Here is a 13597-nt window from a genome sequence, read left to right on the forward strand (position 1 = left end):
AAGTACATGTGTTTCTTTGTTATCACTTTAAATAACAAGTAATAGAAGTGGGTCTGATAACTGACATCTGGAAATGCAGTTGACTCTTGAATAATGCGGGAGTTACAGATGCCAATCCCCCTTTCCCCTGTGCAGTTGAAAATCTGCATATAATTTTTTACTCCCCCCAGACAACTACTAACAGCTTTCTCTTGATCAGAAGCCTTACCCATAACATAAACAATTAACATATATTTTGTATGTTTATGTGTTATATACCATAATACTACAATAAAGTAAGCTAGAGAAAAGAAAATGTTAAGAAAAATCATAAAGCTTTTATAGTTCTATGTTTATCAAAAAAAAATCCATGTGTATGTAGACTTGTGTATTTCAAACCTGTGTTGATCAAGGGTCAGCTGTAGTGATATTTCAAGATGTCTGTAAAAGTTGCATTGTGTTAGGAAAATATCTGACTTCTGAGCAAGTCATAGACATTGCTAACACCGTAATTTATTGCTTATATCATAATGGAAGGAGATGTTTAATTTCAGTGAAATTAAAGGTGTAATTGTTTTTCTGCCAAAGTTCATTGACACTCTGAATTCTCTAGTGAATTCCTGGGGTGTGTGGATACCAGGTTCAGAACCATACTATGAAAAGCCGGTCCCTGGTGACTATCCATGTGGGCAGAAGGGATCAGGCCCCTATTTTCTTGTAGCAGTGCTGTAACCAGGCCCTGCCTATTGCTCATTAACCTTTCCTGAGTCTGTCTGTAGGAGAAGGACTTTGAGAATCAGGGAAGCAGATTCATCACGATGGTCTCCATCCCTTCTTCAGATGTTGCCACAAAGGAGATTTCTCAGTTCCAGCATTTGGGAGCTTTGAGTGCTCTGCTTTTTTTGTACCCCTCAGTAAAGCTGATAATTATCTTTGCTGTGGATTTGGTTAGAACCATTGTCAAAGATGTGAATCTTACTGTTCCATAGCCTTAATCCACTAGTCTTTTTTACTTGATTGAAAGAAGTTTTACCTTTTAAAGCAGGCTCTATAATTCTTGATAGTTAAGAAATATAAATATCTTTATAAAGTCTATGAAGCAGGATACCTGGGTGGCTCAGTGGTTGAGTATCTGCCTTCAGCTCAGGTCGTGGTCCCAGGGTCCTGGGATCGAGTCCAGCATCAGGCTCCCCACAGGGACCCTGCTTCTCCTTCCGCCTGTGTGTCATGAATAAATAAATAAAATCTAAAAAAACAAAATAAAGTCTATGAAGCATGGAGTAGAGAGGGACAAAAAAAAATCTTTAACTGTGTGAGTCTCTCTTCCTAGTCAGTCAGAAAGTGTGTTTTAAGTAGTTATTTTAATGTGTGCTAAGATTTTTTAAATTTTTGCTTATTTCTGCTACAATAAAGAGTTAAGGCAGCTTGCAAAGACAAGTAAAATACAGCCAGAGAATATATAGTAGAAAGAGGTGAGATTTCTGGGAATTGATCTGGAGGAAAATAAGGACACAGGCAGGTTGAGCCACAAAGCTGTTTACACAGTGGTGTTAAGGTGAAAAACAGAAACTAGCCAAATGTTTCAAAAATTGGTTGAATCACCAGTGGTACTTCCATGCCGTAAAAAAAAACTGAATCGCTAAAACTGTAGTGGAAATACATTTATTGACATGTGAGGTCAATTCTAGGGGTGGCAGAGGAAGGGGAGATCCATATATGCACAGGTGTCATTGTGTTGTCAGTGGGGCTCGCTGTTCTTCTTACTGTCTTCCTTTGATTTATCTATTTGCCTTAACTGAAATTTCTGAATTTTTAAACCGTTACTAAGGCAGTTTTTCGACAGGTGTTTTAATTTTCTGTTCATTCTGGAAGAAAAGAATGATGAATAAGAGGTACAGAGTTAACAAAGGTAGAGGCATAAAGTGCAGCCAAAAGTAAGTTCAAAATAAAAATCCCTCCCCTCCACTGTGAAATTCATCCACTTGCCTGAAGTGGGTCACCTGTTAGTCTCAGTTCTCAGCAGCTAAACTATAGGGAAATGTAATAATTTAAAACCCTTCACAGAGTGAATGGAGACTGGTAGCTCAGGAGGAGAGCTTTTTATGATATAAAACCAGAAAATATACACAGTAAGTAGTAGAAGAAGAATAAGGTCACCATCATTTTGGTGTCCTTCCTAGCCTCTGCCTCTTTGTCCCCTCCTCCTCTAAAATGAAGATGAAAATGGCATGTTTTAATTTGTGAGGGAGTTTTCATTTGACACAAAAAGGAAAAGAGGAGAGTTAAATGCCATTTTAGCATAAATACTTGAAGTATGTGGTTATTTTCTTACTGGAATGCATGTATGTATAGACATTATTTGTGGTGATCAGAGGTGAACAGACCTCCCATATTTTTGGGGGTTCGTTAATGATCATCCAATGGGAGACAGGGTTATAACCAGTTCCAGGAAAGGTCAAGGACAGAAGTAGGGACACTTTAGGAAGGACAGGCTCTTAAAGCCACCGTCATAATGAATGACGGTTCTGCCATTAAGTAGTGTGGGGCCCATCCCTTAATTTTAGACCACAGTCTTCTAGTCCCTGAATCATGCAGGCTGATGTACATGCTTTTACAGGTCCTTTTTTGCTATAAAATCCTATCATTCTAGACCACTTCTTTTTTATTTCTTAATTCTACATAGGGTTTTTTGGAGACCTTATAGAGTCAGCTTTTTCTCAAATTTCTTCCAAGAAATTTTGTTTTGGTCCCAAAGTAGTGGCTCTGAAGGAGTATAACTGTTTTATTCATTATGTCATGTATCGTATACTGATCTAGGCATCAGGGATATAATGGTAAAGAAGACAGAGTCACTGTACATAGAGGTTATGTTGTAGTTGTCGGGAAAATGACAAACAAGAAACCAGAAAGAAAGATATTTTCATATATTATTACTTGCTATAAAGAGAGTAGGAGATCAGCAGTAGTGTTGGTCATGAGATGCCTTAGGTTGAAAAGATTGCATTTCATTTGAGACCTGAATGATAAAATATCTGGGAGAAACATGTTCCAGGTGGAGGAAACAGCTGTGAAGAGGCTGTAATTTGGGTGCACAAGTTTGATGTGTTGGAGAAACAGGAAGGCCAGCATGGCTGGACAGAGTAAAAGTGGTTGATGATGCAGATCTGGGTGGGCCTATGCTTAATCCTGCAGGGCCTTCTGGGCCATAATAAATTTTGATTATGGTCTAAATGCAATGGGGAGCCATCGAAGGTTTTGAGAAAAGGGAGGATTTGAACTATTACATACTTAAGTTCATTTTGGCTACTGATTGGAAATGTACATCAGGGGAATAAGATGGGAAGCAGGAGACCAGTTAGTTGGGAGAGGTCAGGTATGATGGGCTAAACAGAAAAATCATTTCCAATCACTTGGTCTAAATGATCCCTTTTTGTAAATGGTATACCCATGATCTAATCCTTGCACTTAAATAAACAAAACACTGAGATGGGTTTGTTTTTGGTTCTTTGGAGGTAAACCCCTTCTAATTCAACTGCATGTTTACTTGAGTTGAGTGAAGGTGATTCTCCTTTTTCTTCATAAAGAATATTTACATGAATAAAATAGATTTCCTAATTTCTCAGGCTTGGTGAACATTGTCTAAAATTAAAAATGCTCTCACACCTCTATATTTTTATTCTGTAATTGAAAATAGATTATAAGGCATTTATCCTTTGCTACAGTGTGAAATTTCAACCACGTCAGTTTTGTCTTTTTAAATTAAAAAAATTGGTTAAATGTAACATATTTAAAAATATATATTTAGCATCTTTCAAAACTCTTCAGATACGCATTTGGCAAGAGAAGAGGAAGGTTTCTTTCCTCTCTGTTGACTGAACTGAGCTAACACAAGGGCTGAAGTGTGCATCACACCCGTGAAATCCTAGACAGCTGCACCAAATCCCACTCCTTTGCTAAGAGCAGAGCTGAGTGACAGGGGACTTTAATTAGAGTGGGTTTTAGAAGGACTGAGAAAATGAAAAAAGTGCATCTGGCTGGGTTGGCTTGAGTTGTGTTCTGACATGCCTCTAATTAAATCATCATTGTTTCTCTTCTCAGGGATCAATGAGCAAGGGCTCTACCGAATCGTGGGGGTCAATTCCAGAGTGCAGAAGCTACTCAGTGTCCTGATGGGTGAGTGCAGCAGTGGTTGTGCCAGGCAGGTCCCAATGGGGTCAAGGGGGTACCTTCGAAAAATTGCTAGTTCTGTAAGTATGAACAGCCTCTTGGGAAGGAATTGGGTGTCCAAGAGGGAACACCCAGAAATCAGCTGCCCCACTCACCAATTATAAGAGATACTTACAGGGACTGGACAAAACAAAAAAATGGCAGGGCCAAGGCACCACACCCTCTGTTTGTAAACTCAGCCACTGCCAGTCCAAATGGCGCTCAGTCACTCATGTGACCACCACACCCTACTCTGTCTTTAATAGCTTATGACTCCACTGTCCTCTTTGGAGACAGACATTTAATGGGGCACACCCGATGCCCGAGGAAGGGCATCCTTTTATCTTGCAGAGCACCTCAGATATCATGTTTCCTGTTACCAAAAAGGTATCACGTGACTGCCAGATAACATGTATATAAACAGATGATTCTTGTGATCCTCATTGCATCTAGATTTCTACCTATACTCTCATTTAAGGAGCAGAACTTCCCTTACAGCTAGCTGACATAAATATAAAACCACTATGTCCAAATGTGTAGTGTTTGAATCAAAACCCCATGAGTCAATGAGCCAATTTGCTTAGGCTGCAGATTTCCTATATTTTTAGATGTGAATGCAGCCAGCTTCAGTGAGTCACATGGATTTAAATGGCAAACAGATCAGATTTCACATATCAGTGGCTGTTACTCATCCACATGGAAGCCCAGCCATGCACTTGTAGAGACTATTACTTAGGGTCCCTGCTCATTGTCTGGGCAAGGATACTTCTCTTGTTAATATTTGTCTTTTTTTTTTTAAACCAACCAGTTTCTAAAGACAGTTTTTGTATGTAAATAAATACCCTTTCATGTTGTCCAGAATGACTCTTCTCTGTTTTTCTAGAGAGCTCCTTGCTTCTTGTTAGCAAAACCCTATTCTTTTACTTACAGTGAGATGTTTTGTTTGCAAGTAGGATTATTTGTGAGGTACTCTTGCACTGAGAATCTGATTCTTGGCCCAGATTTGCAGCATGGTTAGTTTTTTTATTTATTTTGAGATAATTTTACACTTATATGCAGTTGTAAAAAGTTATACAGAAAGATATATGTATCTTTACCCACTGTCTTCCAGTAATAACATCTTGCTACAATATAGCAAGGATCACAACCAGGATATTAATACAGTCAAGATGCAGGACAGTGCCATCACCACAAGCATCCCTTGTGATGCCCTTTTATGGCTACATCCATCTGCCTCACATTTCACCTCATCTCCTTCCCTTGGCCCTGGGGCAACTCCTGATCTATTGTGCATTTCTCTAATTTTGTCATTTCAAGATTATCTCAGTAGAATTCTATAATATGTAATCTTTTGAGATTGGCTTTTTTTTTTTTTTTTCATTTAACATAATTCCCTTGAGATATTTTCAAGTTGTTACAGATGTACCACAGTTTGTTTAACCATTCACCTATTGCTGGAATCCATCTGGGTTATTTCCAGTGTGGCAAGTTAGAAATAAAGCTGCTGTAAATAGTTGTGTACAGGTTTTAAATATGAACATAAATTAGTTTCTCTGAGATAACTGCCCATAGGTTCAGTTACTGGATTGTACAGTGATAGAATGAATTTTTGAGAAATTGTAATGTGAAGAAGATTCTAACAGGTATTAACCCTCAGTCTTTCATTTCTGATCAGAATTGCAAACATGTGGAGTATGTGCTTGCTGAAGCAGATTGTCAGGTACTAGAGCTGAAACTTTAGAAAAGAATCAGTCCTTGTCTGCAAAGAGTCTGGTGGGGGAGATACACATGCATGAAAATCATGATGTAAATTATGGTACTGGCACCTAATACATGCTGTATCTGGAAGATTGAGTAGTGAAGGAGAAAATAGAAGAATAATTCAGATTCAGGAAATGAGCAGTAGCACTGCATGGGGGGCAGAAGTAAGGGTCAGTGGTGGCTATAGTAGAGGATACTGATTTATTATTATTAATATTATTATTTGAAAGTGTTTGAGGCTGGATCAGAAGAGTTAAAACTTAAAAGCTAAGATGGTCACTTTTGTCAAAGTACTTGAATATTGTGCTAAAAAGTTTGTGAGGATTTTTTTGTGTGTGTGTGTAGAAAATAAGACAATATTAAAGATATCTAAGTAGGGGGGTGTGTGGTTGGCTCAGTTGATTAAGTGTCTGACTCTTGACTTCAGTTCAGCTCATGGTCTCGGGGTTATGAGATTGAGCCCCATGTCATGCCCAGCATGGAACCTAGCTTAAGATTCTCTCTCTCTCTTCCTCTGCCCCCACGCCCTAAAAATAAGTTTCTAAGTAGTGATGTTGTATGTGTAAGGGCTCTTTTGTACACACATTGTCAGGAAGACAAATCAGAACAATTTAATAGAAAAATAAAAGACATTGATTTGCTCACACAACTGCTCAGTCCCAAGATGGCAGAAGCATAGCAGTATCTGGTGGCTCCAGTGACCTCTTTACCTTTGTTGGAGCCTTTCCCATTCCTTTCTTCTGGCTTCTCATTATCTGTGATCTCTGCTTGTCTTAGTATCAGCTGTTTTCTTTGTGGAAGTGTCCCACATAGTTCAGCCTCAGCAGTTTTTGCATCTTACATCACTGAATAGAGAGTATCTTTCTTGACAGTTCATGGAGGACTTTGATTGGTCAGCATGGGGCCATTAAGGTGATTCATTTCTCAATCTCAGGGCATCCACATGACCTATAGCAGATGGATCTGGATGGCCTGGATCTCATGCCTATCTCAAGTAATGTTGGGAGAGTATGGTGAAGTAGAGTAGAGAGGGGGGTTCGTTCATAAGAGGCCTGTGGACTGAGCAGGATTATTAACGGAATGATGGAGGAGTGCTTTCCTGAAATAATAGCTTCTGGGTAGATTAAAAAAAAGTATGTCTAACACGTCCAACACAGGTTTAACAAGATCAGATTATAGTCTTAGGAGGGTAGCGCTGGCAGCAATGGGAAGCACATATTTGATATGGAGAAACTGGGAGGAAGAAGACAGTTGTAATAATTAGGCAGCTCATAAGCCTAGTGAGGGCTGGATGAAGTAACTGCTCTGAGGTTAGGGAAAAAAGGCTCAAAGTGATTGGAGAGAATCAACAGGACTTTTTGAGAAAATCTACCAACTGGATGGATATAGGGCAGGGAGATTTCAAAGATGACAGATTATTAAAAACATTTCTTTTTTAAAAGATTTTATTTATTTATTCATGACAGAGAGAGAGGCAGAGACACAGGCAGAGGGAGAAGCAGGCTCTGTGCATGCAGGGAGCCCAACGTGGGACTTGATCCCGGGTCTCCAGGATCACACCCCAAGCCGAAGGCAGCACTAAACCGCTGAGCCACCGGGGCTGCCTAATGACAGATTATTATGTAAGGTGATACTAGTGAAAAGAAATAGGACATTTTGGATGGGTTTGCTAGAAAAAAGAACCACTTTAGCTCAGTAGTACTAAGCAAAGAGCGGTGTGAAAGGATCTTGTTTTTATCACTTCTCTTAGTGGCTCTCAAACAAAATATTTGTCCTCGTCTCTTCCTCAGTTTTCCTGAGGGCAGACAAATAATCATGAATATCTGAGAAATGTCTTAAAAAACTAATAACCAGCGGCTGAAAGTCATAAGGCCAGCTGCCTCTGCCAGGAGAATGTTACAAAATAGACTAGAATGCAAACTAAGACTCAGCCAGAGCTGAGAGCTGACCACTGTGTAAGATCTCATCAAAAGTGGAGAACATTAGGGACGCCTGGGTGGCTCAGTGGTTGAGCATCTGCTTTCAGCTTAGGGTGTGATCCCAGGGTCTGGGATTGAGTCCTGCATCAGGCTCCTTGCAAGGAGCCTGCTTGTCCCTCCTGCCTGTGTCTCTACTTCCTTCTCTCTCTGTCTCTCATGAATAAATAAATAAAATCTTAAAAAAAAAAAAAAAGGAGAACAGTATCATGATTCTCACAACCAGTTAAGGTAACTGGATTGGATCTCAAAAGTGAGGAGTCAATCACCTGTTAGATCAAGAAGGCTCCAGACCTGAAGGCAGAGCCCTGTATCTCTTCCCTTTGTGAACATGCTGCTCTCTCCATCAATTCCTGGTATTGGTACTTGGCTGAGTTAGCCAAGAGTGTAAAATAAATAAGGCTCCTGCACTGCAAAACCTCTCCCTGAGATGGCTGGGCCAAGTGTGAACCATTCATTTACTATTGCTTTATTCTGTATCAACTGAATGCCCTTTTAGGTGCTAGGCAATGCATGTAAGATATGGACTATTTTCCAGAGGCTTTCACAAGTGGAGTAGTGAGTTTTTATTATTGAACTGTTGAAACATATTTTTTATATGGTTTAGAATTAAGTAAAACCAGAGACTTCCTTTGATCACTTTGAGTTTACTTTGTATACTTTTAGTACATTGGAGGACTTGAGGTTGGAAGAGGCATCTTAAGAGCCAGTGCTTTGAGAACTTTTTCCTTCTCTGATTAGAATTCCTTAAGAAAGCTTGCTAGAATATCTCCTAGTACATGCACTGTAGCCAGGTGCTAGTGTCCTATCAAGAGCTATCCTCAGGCACCTGGGTGGCTCAGTAGTTGAGCATCTGCCTTTGGCTCAGGGTGTGATCTAGAGTTCCAGGATCAAGTCCCACATTGGGGTCCCCGCGAGAAGCCTGCTTCTTCTCCCTCTGCCTATGTCTCTGCCTCTCTCTGTGTGTCTCTCATGAATAAACAAACAAACAAACAAAAAAACTATCCTTAATTGCCTTCTTCCTAGCAGTGGGTGTCCTTAGTCTGTGAAGAGTGAAAAGGTCTCAAGAATATTTGCAGATTCTTAGAAATAGTCTTTTCCATGTATGTATTGTTTTTCCTGTCCCCTGAGTGTTAAGGATATGTTTCCAAATTTTAGCTTAACATTTTTAAATACAAATCAGATGTCTTTTTTTACTTCCTGTACTTCTCTATATTGATTTTTAAATAACTTTTTTTTTCTGATCAGAGGTTGTAAGTGATGATTATGGCAAATTTGGAGAAATACAAGAAGTAGAAAGAAGAAAATAAAAATCTTGCCAACCAGAGATAACCTTTATTGACCATTTTATCATACTGTTAAAATATATTCTATAATATAAAATGTTTATAAAGGTAGAACCACACTGTGCATATATATTGCTTTTTAATAAGTTTTTTTCATATAACACTACAGTCTATTTTATGATGTCATTCAAGTTCTTCTAGAGTGTGATTTATTTATTTATTTATTTATTTTGGCTATGTATTGTGTAGATAGAACTTTTTAATCAAATCCTTATTCTCAGATACATAGACTGATGGCAATTTTTTTGTCATTCTGAAAAGTGCTCAGGTGCATGTGTCCATAGGGGATGCAGAGGTTTAAAGCATGTATTTTTGGAGTTAGATAGTTGCATTTCCACTGTTTATCCACAAATTATTTACACCTGTCTAGTCTTCTGTCCCAATATCTGTAATAACAACTCCTGCCTCTGTAGTAATGTGAGGATTAAAGGAAAGATGCATATGAGTTGCTGATTCGAAAGCTTCTTTATGTTAGTGAATAAATGTTGGCTTTTGTTATTTTTGAGTTATGTATGCATATTGAGTGATTTCCGTAGGGTTTAAGATGTTGAATTGCTGGGTCAAGGTACGTGCATGCTTTCAAGGCCCTGAATTGATATTCCCAAATTTACTCTCAGCAGTTTATGGAGTGCCCTGTATCATACTTGCCATACTCTTTATTACTTTTTTTGCATATAAATTACAAATATATTTTTAGTGTATTTCTTTTTAATTTCACTTTGCATTTCTGTAGTTCTGGGTGAAGTTGGACATTCTCCCTATGTTTTTTGCTGACTTATTTTCTCCTGAATTGCCTATTTTTGTGCTCTTAGTCTATTTTTCTACTGGTGCATTCATCTTCTGATGGTAAGAATCTTTTAGATGTAAAGGCTATGTTACCAATATTTGTTTGCAGATTGTCATTTATCTTGAACTTTATTTGTGGAATTTTGTTTTTGTTTTTTGAATATTTAAAATTTTTACAAAGTCCAATCTTTTTTGAAATCAGTCCTTTTCCTAGATGAATTATACCTTGGAAGACCTTCTCCATCTAGGATTACAAAACCTTTGTGTTTTCTTTACGTCCCATTCAGAATGTATTTATGTAAAATGGAAACTAACTCTCCTTTTCTTTGAATGCTAATCTGATGGACCAATAACCACATAATTAGAAAATTTCCCCCTCCTACTTTTTTTTTTTAAGATTCTTTATTTATTTATTCATGAGAGACATAGAGACAGAGAGAGAGGCAGAGACACAGGCAGAGGGAGAAGCAGGCTCCATGCAGAGAGCCTGACGTGGGACTTGATCCCGGGTCTCCAGAATCACGCCCTGGCTGAAGGTGGCACTAAACCACTGAGCCACCCAGGCTGCCTTACTTTTAAATATCACTATGTAGCATTCTTTTTTCCTTTCTGGGTCTGATGATGGAGTTTTTACACATATTTTTCCAAAGGAAACAAATTCTCTTTTTGTTATTTTATAATTCTTGATCTTTAAAAACTTTTTTCATTTTTTTTTTACCTTTTTGAAGTTTTTCTCCTGATTCTTTTTGCATGTTAGCCAAAATGCTCAAACTTGTACCCCATATTTGTATCATTTATTTAAATTTCTTTTGGGTTAATTTTTTCCCTGTTTTTAATGTAACTTTTAATTTTGTAATTGAGTTGTCTGTGTCTTTACTAACATTACTTACTTAGCTTTATTATTTCAGTCTGTATCTTCTTACTTTGATGCCTTATTTCACAGTGTTCACTAGTTTTCTGAATTTCATTTATAGTAAAGAATAGGTGCCTTCTGAAATTTTGTTAGAGTGTTGTGGTCTTCATATTTCATGTCAAGCATTTCATCAACTTTTTAATCAAACCTGAACACAAAGAAGTTTATAAATCTTTGCCATTACATTCAGTGTGGATAGATTCTCCTTGTTCTACTAATTTTCCTGAACACTGTTAGAATCATTCTGTCATATGAAATGGGAGGGCTGGTATATGTGAATCCATCCAACTTTCTGGTATTTTTACATCTTTGTTTTAATGTGAACCTATAAGCCTGAATAGATTTCTCCTGATTCTGCTATTTGGTCATAGTTCTGGGAGAAGTGGAGTTTATCCCTGCTTAATCAGAAGTGTGCTGTGGTTCTTGACTGTCAATCGTATTTTTCTTCTAGGACTTTCTCCCTTCTGATTCATTTCCCTTGACATAAAGGGATACCCCTACATTGCTGTCTCCTGTCTAATTTCACTGCCTGAATTTTGATCTCAGGACAATTTTGGCTATTTCTGAAAGCACCTTCCCCTTCGTGTGCTGGGGTTGGGTGGGGAAAGTGCAATGATGCTCTGTCTAGTGGATATTCCTCTGGTGACAGGCAGAATGTTGACTGTGGACCTTATTGTGCTTTTGAAACTTCATTTCCCTTTTTTTTGTGCATCTTTATTAGTATTTCACCATGGTGATGAAAAGTATAAATTTCATGTTTCTGTTTTTTCTCATAACCTTCTCCTTTTTAAATTAATGTTTTTTTAAATTTTTATTTATTTATGATAGTCTCACAGAGAGAGAGAGAGAGAGAGAGAGAGAGAGACATAGGCAGAGGGAGAAGCAGGCTCCATGCACCAGGAGCCCGACGTGGGATTTGATACCCGGTCTCCAGGATCGCGCCCTGGGCCAAGACAGGTGCTAAACCGCTGCGCCACCCAGGGATCCCTTAAATTAATGTTAAAGCAAGGTTAATGCTGCAGAGAATACCTGGAAGGTATTAGACTTCAAGGCTTTGAACCACCAAATCACAGTAGTATGCCTCACCCACTGATTTCTGATCCCACCATGGACTGTCCTTCCTTACTCCTCTAAGACCTTGGATGTTTGTCTTTTTCTGTGCTCTTATTTTCTCACATCCTTGTACAGAGTAGCATGAATAAAGCAAGCAAAGATTCTTTCAGAAGAAACCCTAAAGTAATAGGATTCTTTACGTCGTTTGCATGATGACTTTAGATCTGAAGGCTTTCTTCCTAGTGAATGGAAACAGCCCCAGACTTTGAAGACAATAGCCTCATGGAAGCAGCAGTGCCATGCAATTCATTAACTTCCAATTTTACTCACCAGTAAAGGGGAACAGACAGATGGTTGCAGGACATGGTAGACTGTTGGGGACAAAAGATTGATTGATCCTTCTGGGAACTAGTAAAGTTGCTATTAATCACAATCCTGAGTTCCCAAGGAATAGAGAGCCCAGATAGAAGCTCATCTTCCTCTCCACTCATTCCACTACCCTTTGGCTTATTGGAATGCTACAAGCAGGTTCTCCTAAGACAAGGATTTGACATATAAAAGCTTTCAGATCTCCATACAGAAGTGGCTGTGGATAAGCTGGAGTCTTAGGTATTTGATAAGGGAAGTGATGCAAGGTATTAAGATGTCTGACTTTTATAATCAGAAACTACAAATTTGCTTATGAAATTGCTAAGTATTAAATCTGATCTTGAAAGAATTACTTATAGGGTAAATGAAAAGTCTGATTTATATAGTGGATAGTTTATGTTTATAAACTTTTACCTCAAAGATGTTATGGAGATGGAGAACATGAAAGACTCCAGAAGATTTTAAAGACAGTACTTAATGGGGTGCCTGGGTGGCTCCGTTGGTTAAGCACCCACCTTCACCTCAGGTCATGGTTCCGGGGTCCTAGGAACAAGCCCTATATTGGGCTGCCTTCTCAGTGGGGTGTCTGCTTGTCCTGCTCCCTCTGCCCTTCCCCCTACAATGTTTGCTCACACTCTCAAATAAATAAAATCTTTAAAAAAAGACAGTAAAGAAAATACAACAATACAACTAATATTTACAGAAGGAAAACAAGCTCACATGGTTATTTCCTAAGGAATGACATATAGATCAGTGGAACAGACAAGAACATCTAGAAATATGTCAGTTGGTCTTTGATAAAGGTGTCAGGATAGTTCAATGGGGGAAAGAATGGTCATTTTAATGAATGTACAATTGGATATCCATGTGGGAAGAAAAAATCCATCTTAAACTATACATAAAAATTAACTCAAAATGGATCACACTGTTAAACCTAAGAGCTAAAACTTTAAGACTTATAGAAGAAAACTTAGAAAATTTTGGTCACCTTAGTTTAGAAAGGATTTCTTAGGGATCCCTGGGTGGTGCAGCGGTTTGGCGCCTGCCTTTGGCCCAGGGCGCCATCCTGGAGACCCGGGATCGAATCCCACATCGGGCTCCCTGTGCATGGAGCCTGCTTCTCCCTCTGCCTATGTCTCTGCCTCTCTCTATTTCTCTCTCTGTGACTATCATAAATAAATAAAAATTAAAAAAAAAAAAAGGATTTC

At 38.5% G+C, this 13597-nt stretch overlaps 1 protein-coding gene across 17 annotated transcripts in view; it reads left to right on the plus strand.

Moving 5' to 3' along the window:
* The window catches only part of ARHGAP26 (Rho GTPase activating protein 26), a 418456-nt gene that overhangs the window by 244383 nt on the left and 160476 nt on the right, over window positions 1–13597 (plus strand). For all 17 annotated transcript variants that reach the window (XR_012031158.1, XR_012031159.1, XM_072826299.1 and 14 more), the window contains one exon: window positions 4078–4152. Coding sequence is in view for 15 of the 17 variants with exons in the window: in XM_072826299.1 (XP_072682400.1) it covers window positions 4078–4152 (75 nt within the window). In the remaining 2 variants the exon portion in view is untranslated. The remainder of the gene's footprint in view (window positions 1–4077; window positions 4153–13597) is intronic.

Source organism: Canis lupus, chromosome 5 (assembly GCF_048164855.1).
Source record: "Canis lupus baileyi chromosome 5, mCanLup2.hap1, whole genome shotgun sequence".
Lineage (NCBI taxonomy): Eukaryota > Metazoa > Chordata > Mammalia > Carnivora > Canidae > Canis > Canis lupus.